Source organism: Falco peregrinus, chromosome 6, assembly GCF_023634155.1.
Source record: "Falco peregrinus isolate bFalPer1 chromosome 6, bFalPer1.pri, whole genome shotgun sequence".
Lineage (NCBI taxonomy): Eukaryota > Metazoa > Chordata > Aves > Falconiformes > Falconidae > Falco > Falco peregrinus.
Genome location: NC_073726.1, coordinates 84,553,623 through 84,569,775, shown reverse-complemented (window position 1 = coordinate 84,569,775; position 16,153 = coordinate 84,553,623). Strand labels below are relative to the sequence as shown.

The following is a 16,153-nucleotide window of genomic DNA, read 5'->3' as shown; positions in this document are numbered from 1 at the left end:
TTGTACTTTGCCATCCCATCATAAGCTCCTTGTGGCTCTCTATTTTTCACTCACTCCAAATCTTCTCATTTTTCTCCCTCCAAGGGCTCCATTGGACCCACCATTCCTCCCCAATTCCTTTTCAAAGAGTTTCTGTGCTATAGCTCTCTTGTTTCTCGTTAAGCTTTGGGTAGAAAGCTTCCATCGCATAGGCCAGGGCCCTGATCCTGTCTGTGCCACAAGATGTCACTGACTGACCTGTCACAAGGATGTCAATGATTGACCTGTCCAAGGTATGATTTTTTTAGCTTACAGAATTTCTTACAGCACCCAGTTCTAGATACAACAAGTGGAGACTGGGACAAATAGCATTGGCAATCAGGTGGTTTTATTACAAAGAGCAGTAAATATGAGATGTTAATCTGAAGAAAAACTTTCTAAATAGAGGCAAAAACTGCACAGAAGTTATCTTCCTGTGACTAGAGTTCTGACATCTGTACATGAGTCAGTTCAGTCACTGAAAACTATGAGGATCAAAGTAATTTATTCAGAATCTTCCTTCAGGATGAAGGGAAAGAACAGACAAATATAATCTAATCTATGAAAGCAACAGTTGCAGCAGATTATTCTCCTCATCTTTGATTTCTTCAAAGGAATCTGTGGCCAAGAATACACATTTCAGGAGTTTACATAAAGCTCCCACTGGAATATGTGTCATGAGTTTACAAAAAGATGGCTGGTCAGGGTTAACAATTGCACAGTATCTCTTGTTAGGAAAAGCACTTTATCTGGAGTTTCTGACCCACACTGACCGCAAGCTCTTTTGAAGTGTGGGCCAGAATGGGTCATTCTGATTACTGAAGTTTGGGATTTGCTTATTCCTCATTATTCTACATGCTTTTCATTGCTCTCCCAGAATAAAACAAGTCTCTTATCCTCTTCTTCCTCAACAAACGCTTGACTCCTACCTTCTGAACCATTACCTTTCCTGGAACATATTTGATTTCAGTTGGAAGGCAGGGAGCAGGGTGTTTTGTATTCTGCAAGGGCATATTCATCTGGAAAGAAGAAAAGATGACATTTGCATGAGAGTGAGAAATCATTCTGACTCCAGTCCATGTGCACTTGTGATTAACACATTATGAACCAGAAAACATTTGATAGGTTTTGTGGTAGTCTCCCAGTTGTCAAGGCACCCTGTTGCAGGGGTGCACAGTCAGAGCACTCCTCTGGCCATGTTTGTCAGGACACACCACTGCAGTGACCACGTAAGACGTGGATCAGGTGGCAGAACATGCACTCCAGGGTCAGCTCTCTGGATATGTCAGTTCTCTGGATACTGCTGCTAATCTGTTAGCAGTTCCCAAAAGTTGTGCCAAGCTTGAGAAAAGCACGGGAGAACCTGAGCCACAGTTTTGATAAGTTCCACAGCTGCGTAATATCTAATGCAATTGTAGTTCCTTGAGGCCAGATCAAGAAAGGTGGTCAGGCACTCAGTTTTCTAGTTAGATGGTTGAACTCTTGAGTTCAGTGGCACTGTCATTCCTGCTTAAGTAGATTCCACTAGAGAAGGGTTCTTTGACTGCAGCCTACTATGGCAATATAAACGAAAAATATGAGATAACCCAGATCAGGGAAGTCAGGAACACTGCTGCCTTGGAGTTAATGGTTTCAACCATTGTGTTCAAACTATGGAAAGAAAGTGGAACCACACATGTTTATGTATTTTGTAAGAAAGCTACTTCTAACGTATCACTTTCTGATCTGCTTTATGTTGAAATGAAGCAAGAAATGAAAAGACAGGGGAACAGAAACTGTCTAGGCTCTGCAAACCCTTTTCAGTTTAGTAATCAAAAGCAGCAGAACTGCCAGCTTGCTCTCCCCACTTGTCTCTCCTGGGAAACAGTCAGCAAATGCAGAAAAGTGGAAAGAAGCTTGCACACCGAGAGCAAGGGAAAATCCACTGTCTGCACCTTGTAAACGCTGAGACTGAGACTTTGATTTCACAGGTTTTGCTCAGGCCTACTGAGGTCAACTACCTGTTTCGTAGTAATCGTACATATGTACTGGGACTGGTTTGATATCTGAGACAGGCAGGCTTTGCTCCACACTGAAAGAGAAGTTGATTTGCTTCCGGGAGACCTGGAAATGGTAAGACAAGAAAATGCATTGGACTTCTTGTTTTCATATCTACCCACAAGGCTAAGGTTGAAAAGATGCATTTCTGGCTCAGACTAGGTGACAAAGTGTTATTCTACAGTTCTGTCCAGATTGTAAACTTGACATCAGAACAGATCATTGCTTAAAAGTTATTGCTAAAATTGTATGCTGTCTTCTTTCTTCCTCTTTGTATTTCCATTGCCAATTACCCCAACAATTCCCTGGTTACTGCAGCTTTCAGCACACCAGCATCCATCTGGTCATTGAAAGCTGCTGTTAGTGCCCTCCTTTGCCTTTTCCTGCCTAAAATCACGTTCAGCACTCCTATGAATCTTCTCCCCACTTTTCTCTCTTTAATCACTTTAAACTCAAGATCTCCATCACCCCCTGTGGTTCTGTTCCTCAATCCACACTCCTGCAGCCAAACGTCCCAAACTTTCCTCCTTACTCAACGTCTCAAACTTTCTTTTGTGAGCTTGGGACTGTGCCCTTGCTCTCTTCTCTCTTTGACCTAGTTTCTGTCTTGTGGATCTCTTTACAGGAATGGACAGGGGCTCTGGAGAACTTTCTGCATCACTGGTGCCCTGCTGGGTAAACTTTTCACCTCTCAGAATCTCAGCTTCTCCGTGAATTCAAAATACTGATTCCAATCTTCTTTAATAGATCCTTGGGGAACAAGTAATAAAAATTACCATTTGAGAGGTAGATATCATTACTGTTTCTGTTTGTTTCCTCTTCCCTTCTTGGTATTTTAAGATCACTTGTGTTTTGATTTTCATCTTTCTTCTCTCACCTCCCTTTATTTTTGTCATTGATGTAGTAGGACTACTCTTTTCACACAGAAATCTCTCTAAAAGGGAGGGAATGATACTGACTCTTTGTAAAATACTCTCAGATCAGCTGATGAGAAGCATCACTTAGAGGGTGAGGAATATTATGTAGACTGGGAACTTTTGTAAGATGGGAAATACCTTAACTATGTTTGTGAAATGCTATTTAATCATACAGCATTCTTCACAAAAAGTAATAAATGCTTATCTCTTCACTGTAGACTACAACTACAACTGTGTATATATAAATCTGATGTTGGACTGAGTGAAGTCCCTTTATGTCTTTAAAACATGTGTTTTGCTAATCTGCTATCAATGAAACGTTTCTTTTATCTGGGAGCCTGTTTTAAACTTCCAATTTAATAAAACCAAAAAGAAACCTCCCAAACTTACCTTCTGAAGGTAGAAAAGGACGTGGTTGTTCTTGATGTCTACACGATCCACAACAGAATCCTGGTACTGAAGCTTTAAATAAGGCAAATTATGGTAATGTTAATATAGGAGACTTAACAAAGTATGTTTAAAGCGGCTGCCACACTCCTCTTGTGCCACCCGCCATCTCGTGACCGAAATAAGAAATGTGAGTTGAGTGTTGGACTGCCAGTGCAAGCCAGTCACAAGGATAAATAGTTTCACTAGTCAGCTGTGGTGGGTGTGACTTGCACCATTAACTGAAGAGTGTTCTCATTTCAGTGAGACTTTACAGCTCAAGCTGACTCACTCGCTAGTCCATTGTGTATCTTAAAAAATAAAGGTTTAAAAGAATTTAGAAAAGCCTACAACCAAAATTATTTTACTATAAAAACACACGAAACCAAAATAATCCAAACGTTAAAATCCACCTATTTTTTCCCAAATACATATAAAGAGAAGTAGGATGGCAGACAGTGTAACATCTCAACTGTGAAATCTTACAAAGGAAAGTTATGAATTTCATACAGTTTTAGCTAAAAAAGAAAATCAGGCCCGAATACTGAATGGTTACAATTGCACCAAGCGATGAGCAGACTCTACAATGACTGGCATTCTTCTCATCTGCTTGAAGCTTACAGCTCATGGCCTGAAGCCAATACATCTGTTGCAGAACCTAAATTGCACTAGGACCTGAAATGAGGTGCTTATCAGTGCTCTCCCTAGCACTGTCATCATCGTGTCCAAATTTCTGGATAGTAAAGGAAGAGCAATACCCACTTGTCCTTTGTTTGTTAAACTGTCCTGTAGAGGAAGGAATAACCATGTCAAAGAGATAACATTGCTAAATGCCCATTTGAGCAATTTAACTGTGGCAGAAGTATTTCTTACATAGGTTCTGCTAGGTTGTGTGATGAAAGGCTCGCACACACAAACTAAGGAGCACAGGGAAACCCTAGTAACCTGAGCAAAGCCACCAGAGCACCCTGACCTGGCTCCCCCCAGGGCTGCCACAGTGCAGTAACCAGCCCCATTGTCAGGGGGTGAGACCCACCAGGTGAGCCAACAGCAGAGTATCACCTTACAGGCTTAAGAAGAATGCTGCTTACAGGAACACAGGGCTGAATATGGGATGCTGAGACTCAAGGCAGAGTTATTACAGGATGTTTAGGGGAAGAACCAGAAGTAACAAATGGAGGGATAAAGTCCAACTGGGAGGAACAGTGTGGAAAAATGGGATAAAAGGAGCCGGTTGCATGTGAACAGGTTGGTGGTCAGCACTCTTGTCTGGCCATGCCCTGCACCTGGTCACCACAACCTCTCCTGACTTGTTATTAAACTCTGTTCTTGACTCTTTTCCTGGGTGGGGAGGTCTCTATTCTGTGTGTATGGCATATCAGCTGCTGAAGAGGGGACCACAGATCACACGAACTCTGCCTGGGGTGCTAGCATCTGGAGACACCAGGCTTCAGGCTTGCTGTACATGGGTGTGTATGACAGCGTGTGGTTGCTAGCAAATATAAAGCTGGACTAGCTGGTGAGTGAGTTAAGGGGCTTGGCAGCTGGCTGCTGAAGCAGGCATAAGCCTGGGCCAAATACTGAGGATACCAGAGGATCTGAGTCACCCTGCCATCAGCCGGAGGGACCAGGAGGTCCCAGCCTGTTGCTGGAGAGACTATATTGTCTTGGAGGCAGATACTGCTCAGGCTCATGGGCTGGACCGGCTAGCCCAACTCGTGTGTGTGTGTGTCTGCGTGAGGCAACTGGGAGACCAGGGGATCCCTGCCCAGCTGCTGCAGAGGCTGCGTGTCTAGGGCTGGTTTACTGGAGGTACCCACCAGGCATGTATGTGGGTGCTGGGGAGCTCAGTTCCAGTCACTGGAGTGGGGCTATGGCCAGCTACCAGAGGGCTCCACATCGTATATTTGCATGTATATATGTGTGCGTATACATACATATATGTATATATTTATCTTTTCCACAGATCAGCCAGAAAGGGGAAGAGGATAGCACCATTTGTGCTATCTATGTGTGTGTAAATGCTGCCTTTTCCGTCTCAGCTGATCTGTGTGGCCAGGCATGTACATGTGTATATATATTTATAGTGTGCATGCCTGCTTATAGGGAATTAACACTCAGCCCTGCTCTCGGCTGAACCTGGGGATTTGAGGCTGCAGCAGTCTCACCTCTGTTGGGCTACTGGATTTGGCAACTTCTAACAGAGCCTCAAGTCCGAGACACAGAGTATGTGACAGAAGGCTGTGCCCAGGGACTTCGCAGAATTTCCATGGGGCTTCAATTTACTAATCAGAGACGATTTTTTACCAACTTCCTATGTTTTCAGGGTTTAACATTCACTATACTCCCATTCTTTACCTTTCTTAGGGAAGATCTTACAGGAACAAAACCTGAGAGCATCTTCACATCAATAATAGCCATGTTGGAGACTTTGCGGTTTCCTGTGTAACTAAAATGAGAAAAGCTCTGTTAGTCTGGTCTGCAAATGGAGAGGAGACCAGTGAATGACTATTTCGGCTCCCAATGATCCTGTTTGTCTTCCTGCAGCTGCACAGTAGCAGCTAACTACCTCTACTGAAATCCTTCCTTGGATGCTTTACCAGGCTGTGAATGAATGCAGGGGAGTGGGTCAGTAAAAGGAAGTTACCTGGCAGAGAGGACAAGATCAAAATTTGGTGGAAAGCTGCTTGTACAGGATACATTGGCCGGCCGTACGGAGAGAGAAAATCCTGCAGCTTTTTTTGGCAAATGGATGTTGTATCTCAGGGTGGTCTAAAAGAGATGGAAAGTGTGAGATGGTCACAGACTTACAGGCTTTTGTGGCTTTGGCATGAGGTATGGAGAGGAACGAGGTATGGAGGACCCCCTGCTTAGTTCTCAGAGGAGTGGTGCTGAATTTCCAGCTTGCTTACCTGCAGATAGACACAGCCAGTGCCATTCACTTTTGCACTGTAATTCCCTGGAATAGTGGGTAAGGAAGCCTGTTGCAGTAAGAAGCGGTTCTTGTTGTTCACCTGGAAAGTCTTACTGGTGGAGTCCATGAAGTTGACTTTAACTGTGTTGAGATTGTTTTTAGAGAAAGTGAGATATCCGTACTGGGCTAAAGCTTGGAGAGCAACAACAGTGTCCTGAAAATAAAAGCATGATCCCCAGTTAGACAGATACCCAGCTGTAAGATGATGCATGTGATTAGCACAGCTCCCATTTCCCTGATCCTTTGTCCATGCTCATAAATAGAGGGGGACTCTGCAAAGAGCTAAGGAGACAAGATACAAGTTCTGGAGCAATAGATTTTAATCATGCTGGAAAACCTGGGATAATGCTGTGTCAGCAGTGACTGCTGTCTACAGCTAACTTGCAATTTGGGTAAATCCCCATTTCCTAAACCTAAAATATGTATGACATAGCCTATGAGAGGCATGATGTGCCTCGCCAAAGAAACTTTTGTGAGCACTGTTTATCAAATACTGTTCAAACTAATATGCAGTCAGGAAGATATGACATACTGTCGAGATCCAGCTTGCAGGCTGGACCGCTCCCAGAATCTTTCTTTTTACCACACCCAGTTGTTACCTGGCTGGAGGAGAAACCACCATACGGGTTCTGTTGTTTGACAAGCCAGTGCACGATGCGAGAAATGTAAGATAAGTCTTCTGGACTGAGTTTGGCTTTGTTGAGCAAAGCCAGGAGCACATAGCTGGTTATTTCAATCTCAGCAGAAGGGGCACGGGAATAGAAGACAGGGAAATGTTCTGCTGGTGGCTTATATTCTCTCTGCCAATGAACTGAGCCACCTGAAAACAGACAAGTGAGATGTAAAAAGCACGGGAAAATTACTTGCTACCTAATTCACTACACTATCGTGTGGGAAATAGGCATACAATTCCCTCTCTGCCTTTACCCAAAAGTTTTTTTCAGCCATCAGTGTCCTGAACTGGGTAAGTTTTAGTTCCAGAATGGAAAGGAAAACAGGAAGGGATTGAAAGGGATTAATAAAATGGGGCTGTATAAGTTAAAGAGGGATTGAAGTGACGGCAGTGCAGCAGAAGGGTGCTAAGGTAGTCACGGACTGGAGTACACAGCGTAGTCAAGGGGACAGGTTTGTTCAGCATGTAAAGAGTAAGCTAATGAGGGAACTGGATACAATTATCCACTATCTTGGACTCAGACTTAAGGAGTCTCTCCTTACCTACATTATTATAATTAAATATATATAAAAATATAAATATATAATATATATACACATCAATTCTTTCATTATTAAGAAAATCAGGCCACAGGTCAATGTTTTGTGAAACCAAAAGAGACAGAGAAGTTCATAGAGATGAGTTCAGTAGCACGGCAGGCATGAAATGGGAAGGGAGCAGTATGAATGGGAAAACTGTACATCAGAATAGCCTACATCATTCCATTCGCTGTATTGTATCATGGCCATACTGCGCTTACCATGTCTGGTAGCTGTCTTGTCCAGCTTCTCAAGGAAGAATTGGCATCTTTCCTTTTTGTCCACTAAGCCATAAATGTAGGCAAAGAGGGCCTGATTATACAGGTTGTGGACTCCTTTGGTAAATGCAGTCTCCAAACAGTTCATGCCACTCTGAATGACAGGATGCTATAATGGAAAACGCAGTAGAGTTGTCAGGTACCGGGATTTGTGTCTCAGCTTGTTTAAAAACTTCCATCACTGCTTAAACTGCCACCACACACCCTTCATGATAAGAATATACGTGGTCCATGGCCTGTTTAAGGGCCTACAATGTGTATCCTGTAAAAAATGCCCTTCCAATGTTGCATTTATGTAGACGTAGCATGGCCAGACTAGCAGAGCACTGATTCTTTTCCTGACTTGTGAGATGACCTTATTATGCAGGTGAATCCTTTGTCCCTTGGTTACTTTAGCTATAAAACCTGGATCATTTTTACAGTACTACGTAAAGTGCATTGAGATCATGATGAAGCAGGCTCTCTCAGATAGATGTTATTACTCATTTGCTAGCTATAGCTATCAAGATAAGTCTTCAGCCCTTTTAGCCTTACAGACTGTCTCTGTGAGCTTACTTCAGCTCAGACATCACCAGCACTTTATAACCATGTCCTGTCTATGCAGCTTTACTTATAGACGTGGCATTATGTTTTGGAGCTTCTTATGAAGATATTAGGAACTAAATTGATGTTTTTGAAGAACTATTTGATTCTGCACAATGTTTTTATCTTTCTGGTCTCAGATACTTAAATGATGCCCCATGCCACAGTACCTGAGAAATCTGCAAAACTCAGCATGCCTAGAACACATTTGTTAGATTGGGAACAAGGCTTATCATCCTCATTTTACTAAGAACAAAGTCAGCAAAAAACAGAGTCTCAGGGATATGCACAAAGTATATTACAGAGAACGCAACTTGTTTCTTATTCCCCCATGCATAGTCTCCCAACTAGCAGTTCATCATTTCCTTCCATGATGAACCATCAGAGTTTTTCAATCAAATCAAAGCAAAGCTGAGACAAAATTAACAATCAGATCACAGCTTGGATCTAAATGCGCAGAGAGAGTTTGTGGGACTGAAGACTGGATAGCTTGGACCTCAGGCTGGGTAAATTCAGAGTAAGTTCCAAACTGGACTCTGAACGGAGTGGGCAAATTCAGTCTGGATTTTGCATCTACATAGACTACCATTGTTTAACACAACTGGATTCTCAGGGATTTTTTGAATTAATCTACAGGAATTGGATACATAACTGATTTGTAACGTTTATCAAATACTTGTGGCAACTTCAGGGTTCTGGAAACAGATTTCCTCAGGTGACCCTACTGTCCTACAAACAGTATTTACCACATTGTTAAAGAATATGGATGTGAGGACTATGACTTGAGCACTGTTTCACAAACGGCTGACCGGACTAACAGGGCATAACAACATCAAATACCTACCGCAGCAGAGTGTCCAGCCTCCAGCAACGCTGCCACAACATAGGCTGTGAGTGAGTATTCACCTTCCTCTCCACCCTGAAATAAAAACAAGTGAAGAACTAGTCAGTTACAGATGTCCTAGAAAGAAACAAAATGTGAATTAATTCATAGTTCAGATCCCAGTTAGATCTGAGATGAGAAGTAATTTTTGTCTCCCTGTGTTCACAGAAAAAAGGAAGATAAGTTCTCTCAGGATAAAGCCAAAATGATTTCATGCATTTTCTTGGCTTTTGCACATATGCAATAAAGCACATTATAGCCTCTGGCTGAACACATAATGCTGTGGTAGAAAATAAAACCTGAGATTTGTGACTCAAAGTTCTACTTATTTCTACTTCATCATTGATAGCAGACGTAAGAATCATGCTTGGATATGAGGGACATGAGAGAACAGAACTAGGAAGAGTCTGGTGATATGCTTGTGCCTGGCAGAAATGATCCAAATCGATCCCAATGCCAGGATTGGAAATTTAGAACTATACTTGTCTCAGTTACCTTCAAAGCATTGTTGAAATGTGACCCAGCATTTTCAAAGCAGCCATCTGACTTCTGCTTGCTTGCCAGCCAGATCAAAGTTTGAGACTGGACATCGTCGTCAATGTAGATGTAGCGTCTGGCTTGTGCAAATGACTTGTACACAAAGGCAGTGAGCCTGCAGGTGAACCAGAAGCAGAAAGCAGGTAAGGTGTGAACAAGATCAAGAAGGTTTACCAGCAATGTGGTGTGCATAGAAAATGACATAAGGTGAATTCCATAATGTCTGAGGTAAAAGAAACAAGTGTTTTGTAAGTTTTTAATCAGTAAGATCATTAAAAAACTGACATTAAAAACTGACCTGAGGTTTCTCCATTCCTGTGCTGAAACCATTCTTTCTTTCAGAGCAGGACTAAAGTATAGACAGAGCTTGATGACTGATGATAGTGGTTTCTAATGTTAATTAACAGAATTCTGAAATAAACTAGGTGGGAAAGGACATCTGGAATTCTCCAGTCCAACCGTCTGCTTAAACGAGGCACAACTTCAAAGCTCTGTCGTGTTGCTCAGTCTCTTGTCTGATCGTGTGAAAATCTCCAGGGACAGAGGTATCTACATCCTCCCTGGGCGTTTGTCTCAGTGCTGCAGCCTTCTCCTGGGGAAGCTTTTTTTCCCCCTTCTACCGAGATGGAGTTTTCAGTGTTGCAACTTGAGGAAGGACAAAGTCTTGTCCTCACTCTGTGCAACCCTGACAAGGGCCTGACTGTTGTTTCTACAGTTTCTACCTATGTAGTGGGAAGATTCACCTAGTTTCCCCACCAGCCTTCTCTTCTACAGGCTCAGCAAACCCAGCTCCTTCAGCCTGACCTTGAACATTATGTACTCCAGCCCCCAGTCATCTTATACTTCTGTAGCACTCTCTCTGCTTTATTAATTTCTCCCTTACTAGGCGAGCCAAATTAATTGAGCTATGTATATTTACTCCATTAAAGATAAGAATCACTTCATACTTCCATCATTTTTCAAAGCCTAAAGATCCTGCACTAGGGAAACAGAAAGTGTCATCACTTACCATACACTCCCTTCCCTATCTCGTGTCCCAAAGGAGCTGTAGGATCCATCCCGGTGTTTGTATGACAGCTGTTTTTGGTACCCTGAAAAGACAACAAAGATGACATATTTTCTAATTACAGAAAAGCACTAGTTCTGCGGTTTATTCAGCTGAAGTAGTAAGATTTTTGGATTTAATATTAAGTAATGTATATCTCATAAATAATGCCAGCCACTATGAATTCTAGATGTTTTTGCTTCTGGAAGTATGACATGCTTCTTTGGGGTGGTGTCATCACCTGCTCCTGTGCAATAAATGTGGTGCTAGAATTCAGACATCAGTGTTCCTGTGTAAAGCTTTAGAGTACAATGCACACAATCAGAATATTAGATGAGAGAATCTGAAAGTCTCTTACCTGTGGATAAATATCCAGTACCCTTGATTCTAATCTCTTCAGTCAGCTGCCCAGTTTTATTCAGATAATCCAGGGCATAGATGTTGGGCGTGAATAAGGCCATGTTCTGTTCTCCGCAGCCATAAGGCATATGGAGGAGGTTCTCCATGTTCCTCAGAGCTGTACCCAAAATGTCTCCTGAAGAATGAAAGATATAAGAAGTCAGTTCAGTTCAGACATGTTGTTATTACACAGCACTATATATTGCGTTATATTACCTTATTATGAACCCAAGGGCAATGACCAATATAGAGTAATCACAGTAACAAAAGAAACAGCTTAAAAGAAAGGCTGAAATGCCTCAATTTTTAATTTTTTGTTTGTTTGTTTCTGGACACCTGGGAGAATCTGAGAATTTGAGGAAAAACTGAGCAGCGATAAGGGCTGGCATGGGCTCTGAGAAAACGCTGTGAACCCTTAGAAGGCTTCAGCTTCCCTGCCCTTTACAACCTGCTTCCCTTTTTGCATGTACATGTGAGAAAGCTGTGTTGAGTATGATGCTGATGGGTTACAGGGGCTGTACTGCACAGTATCAGCACATCTCGCGGTGACCCAGGCATGCAGAACAATTGTATTTAGAATGCAGTCTGAGTTCAGAACCTCAAAGAATTTTTACTGAATTGAGCTACCTTAATAATGACATTAAGATTAGTAGAGTTGTCTGGGACCTGAAAGTCTTACTCTGTGAGGACTTATCAACTACACAAATTTTTTTCATTTTGCAAAAGCATAAATCTGAAATTATGCAGTCAGCAAAATTCTGAAGTCTTCTTTCCAAGAAATCAAAATATTTTTTTTAAAGAATTATGCTTTATTTTACTTTTAAGCTTAATTAACTAAACAGGATATGCTAATGCAGTATAATCTGAAATGCAATATAAGTCAAAATATTTTGATATTAGGGAATTCTGAGAAACTTTTGTCTTTCATTGCCATTTTGCAAAGTAGGAAAGATTTCCTCTAAAATCAAGATTAAGCATTTCCTCTATTTTACATTAGTTTTCCAGATGTACACATGATGGCACTTGATGCAGCACAAGAGAAATGCCATTTACTTTTGGTTTTAGTCCAAGTACTAAACTTACCAATGACAGAAAAATAAGCTCTGGCTGATCCCTGCACTAGGTTTGTTGGCAAGATGAGAGACACTGGTTCAGAAATTGTTATGCCTGATAAAAAAATGTAACAAGAAGAATTGTTAAAATCATCATTTTTTCCAGAAGTCTTCACTTTGTAACAGTCACTGTAGTGATGCTTACAATCTGCAGTCTGGGTAAAGAAAATATTGCAGAGACTTGCCCAGTGAGACAAAGGTATCTCTGAAAATCCTGAATTGTAGCCCAGCATCTTGACCCTGAAACCCTCTGTCTTTCCCTGGAAGGGTCTCTGATTTTGCAGGGCAAAACCTACAGTGAAGCAGTTCCACTGACTCCTGGAACGAATGAACTTGCCTTACCTTTCGAACAGACGAGGGAGCTCTGAGTCAACTCTTTCTTAATACCTTCAGGCTGTTTTATTGCAGGGCAGTGGTCGAGAACAGGAAGAAAAGTGTAGAACATCACCATGAAAACATGACAATTTAACATTGTAAAGCAGTATGTGGATGTGCCTACCCAGACAGTGCACCCCTTGCACCCAGTCCTCTCTGTCTCCACTAGAATATCTCTTGGTCCATGGCTCCCTCCCTGTTTTACCCAACCCCCTGTCCAGAGCACCTTCTTTCTAAGAAAGCAGTTACAAAATAGACATTTCCAACCTCTGAGAGGGACTCTTCTAACTACGTGGCTGCTGCTTTATGATGCACAAGGCAAATTCTTTTTCTTTTATACCTGCCTCTACCCCCCCCCCCCCCCCCCAGTAGTAGAGTTCCAGGCTAAAGGCACTCACAGGTAAGGTATGGAATCTCCTCCTTTCTGGCTATTACTGATATGCTGTGGAGTGTCAGGGCATGCATAGTCATGGTTTCACAAAGGAGACAGTGGCAGGAGGACAGCAGATGCCACTGATTATTGTGATCTACACCCTCATTTTCACGTGGAGAAGCCTACTGTACACAGTTCCACCTGTGTTGGCTGCCTCACCTCCTCATACTGGCTAACTGCTTCTAACCCACAGCTACAGGAACCGCAGTTTCCACTAAGCGGAAAGTACACGCAGATTTCCTACCGTACCTCAACAAGTAGGGTTTGAATCAGGGTGTCCCTGCGAATTGTCTCCTCTTCTGGGGATATGGTCTTTCCAGTATCTCTCTTACTCACTTTGGCCTCAGCAGTGATTGTGAATTTCACCTCACCTGGAAAGTCACCCACCAGCCCAAGAAAATAAAGTTATCTTCAATGTTTACAGTTACCCCTGGTTTTCACTGACTTTTCTAGGCTGATGGACTACTGAGAAACATATCCTTTCTGAAGGCAGCTCAGTAGAAACAAATTCCAACAAGGCTCCACGTTGGTCTGCTTGTGGCAAGGAATGGTTATCTGAGGGTCTAGGATGAGGAGTGAAATAGGGGTGATCCTGGCCAAAAAACTGACAGTACTCACTATCAGTTTCCATCTTTTCTTGGCCTTGTGCTGAGTTTTCTCTGATGTAGAGCAGTGTTGCAACAGTTACAGCTCTACTACCTCTTCCCTTCAGGTGGAATTTGTTAACTGAGGGACAACACTAAGGAGCAACCCTGAAGCGGGCAGCTTTGCGGTGTTGCTCATTTCACCTTTGCAATCATTGCACACTGGAAATCCAAAGGAGTTTTTACTTGGATCAAAATGCATTATCAACAGAGCTATCAGTGACAGCAGCTTTCTTTTTTTTTTCAGCTCTGCAGTATTATTTCACTGCATATCCAGTTTTCATCTCACTATAACTGCACCTTTCCCAGTGAGTTTGAAGGAAATCAGTCATACTGCCTATAGGATTTTAGAAACAATCTGTTAAAGAAAAGGCCCATCTGTGGTTTATTTTGAGAAAAATCTTTGCTAATTAAAAGGTTTTTTGTACCTCAGCTTTTGGGACACTTACACACTCAAGCCATCGTACCTGCTTTTTTAAAAAGACAATGTTGACTTTAAGGCAGTGTGAATTAACACAGCTGTAAAACTGGGAAGAAGAAATGCCCTCTTTGCCTGTTGATAATCCACTCCAAAATTATTAGGAAATTTTATTCCTACTGTATACAGTTGGTTGGGTACAAAATTGCCTGATGAAAGATCACAGGCACGGTCAGTCCTGCCATTCATACATAATATGGCAAGTGAAGAGTTCTTCCTAAAATGGACAGGAAAGAGACTGCCAAAAATTAGAAGAGATAAAACACCGGAGCAATTCACCGCTCATTCAGTGTAACTAAGGCAGCTTTAGCAGAGGTCCAATACTAAAACCGCAGAGCAATTCATGGAGCTGTCCAGAAATGCCTGCCTATGCACTACGATGCTTCATTAAAGACGGGAGTGACAGAGGTAGAAAGATTAAACAGGGATATATCGAGGTGATGGAAAGACAAACTTACCAAGTTTGTTGGGGCTAACAGCCCAAATATAGGTTTTTCTTTCATTGGCACACACCCTTGCTGTGTTGCCCTCTGGTGAAAGGATTTCTGCCTTGTAGTCACTTGAGTTTGCCAGGATGGCACTGATCTGAGACAAAGAAGGAGCAAGACTGCAAATAAACAGGCTGTCCTGAACACTGGGCTGCAGAGCAAGGGAGACTTGCTGGGGAAGCTATTTGTCATTGGAATCTGTGGGATGGTACTAGGACAGGAGGATGGGGCATTTCTCTGAGGAAGTAGCAAACCTGTCTCTTCTGCCCACTGTTAGTGTCTGGTTTCGACAGGATTATGGCAAGGTGCCCATGCTCATTAGTTAAGTCATCTTATGAGTTACTGCTACATACAACATACTCAGTATGTATTGAGTTTTGCACAACAAGGTACCCATACCCTCTGCTCCAGTTGTCCTTCAGGAGCAAAAAGAACTAAATTATGTAAGGGTAGGCAGCAGGTTTTTATCTTCTGTGGACCAGCTACAGTGACCATCAGCTATGTTTTCCTAATGTTAATGACACAAGGATGGGTCCAAAGAGAGAGGGTGAGGGAATAATGTGTCAGGCTAAAGCATAAGTTAAATACGCACTAATAAATAAGTTAAATACTTATTTCTCCATCTCTAGTGCATTATGCAGGAAAATGCTGGGATCTTTAGGAAATAGACAAAGCATATAAGAAGTAAAAGGGGACTTGACAGACCTGGATGCATTTATTGAGGTAGTTGAAGACGTTGGCTATTAAATTAAATTTTTCCCCTCGAATAACAGAGTATGGCAAAGTGAGATCCACAAAGAATGGTTGGAATGCTGTCAGTGTAACAGGTGAGGAGATGCCAAATCCAGCATCATCCTGCATGCAGAAAGCACTGGCTTTCCATTCGGTGATGGTGTCAGGAATAGTGTAAGGGACATTGACCTCTCCCCTGGAACTGAGGAAAATAAGAAAAACAGAATTAAAATTTGTCTTTGGCATTTTCAAGCCAAATTATAGAATGGGTTCCTGCTTGAGTTAGTATGTCTGTTTTCACCTCACTTTCTGCAAGATATCTCTCCATATTTTAAAAAAATATTGTAAAGCTGGAAGTAAAGCTGAAGGTGCTGGTGAACTACATGTTATAAAAGCACTCAGCTTTTCTTAATTTAGAATACAATTTGTTTAAATACTATAATGCCCAAACATTCAGGTTAGAACCAATAAATTTTTATTAATGTTCTATAACAGCCCCTGGATGCATAGTTAATAGGGAAACATTCTCATTGCAGATGCTGTG

The 16,153-nt window shown here is 42.0% G+C and overlaps 1 protein-coding gene across 1 annotated transcript in view; it reads right to left on the bottom strand.

Moving 5' to 3' along the window:
- Positions 1–347: 347 nt before the first annotated feature.
- The window catches only part of LOC101922768 (ovostatin-like), a 32,088-nt gene continuing 16,282 nt past the window's right edge, over positions 348–16,153 (bottom strand). Inside the window, exons 19-35 of the mRNA XM_055809081.1 lie at positions 15,583–15,811; positions 14,848–14,974; positions 13,517–13,638; positions 12,802–12,853; positions 12,431–12,514; positions 11,307–11,483; positions 10,913–10,994; positions 9,862–10,018; positions 9,328–9,402; positions 7,845–8,010; positions 6,972–7,192; positions 6,311–6,526; positions 6,046–6,170; positions 5,757–5,847; positions 3,363–3,434; positions 2,019–2,121; positions 348–1,037 (exon numbers count right to left, since the gene is read on the bottom strand). Coding sequence (XP_055665056.1) covers positions 985–1,037; positions 2,019–2,121; positions 3,363–3,434; positions 5,757–5,847; positions 6,046–6,170; positions 6,311–6,526; positions 6,972–7,192; positions 7,845–8,010; positions 9,328–9,402; positions 9,862–10,018; positions 10,913–10,994; positions 11,307–11,483; positions 12,431–12,514; positions 12,802–12,853; positions 13,517–13,638; positions 14,848–14,974; positions 15,583–15,811 — 2,152 coding nt within the window. The 3' untranslated portion in view covers positions 348–984. The remainder of the gene's footprint in view (positions 1,038–2,018; positions 2,122–3,362; positions 3,435–5,756; positions 5,848–6,045; positions 6,171–6,310; positions 6,527–6,971; positions 7,193–7,844; positions 8,011–9,327; positions 9,403–9,861; positions 10,019–10,912; positions 10,995–11,306; positions 11,484–12,430; positions 12,515–12,801; positions 12,854–13,516; positions 13,639–14,847; positions 14,975–15,582; positions 15,812–16,153) is intronic.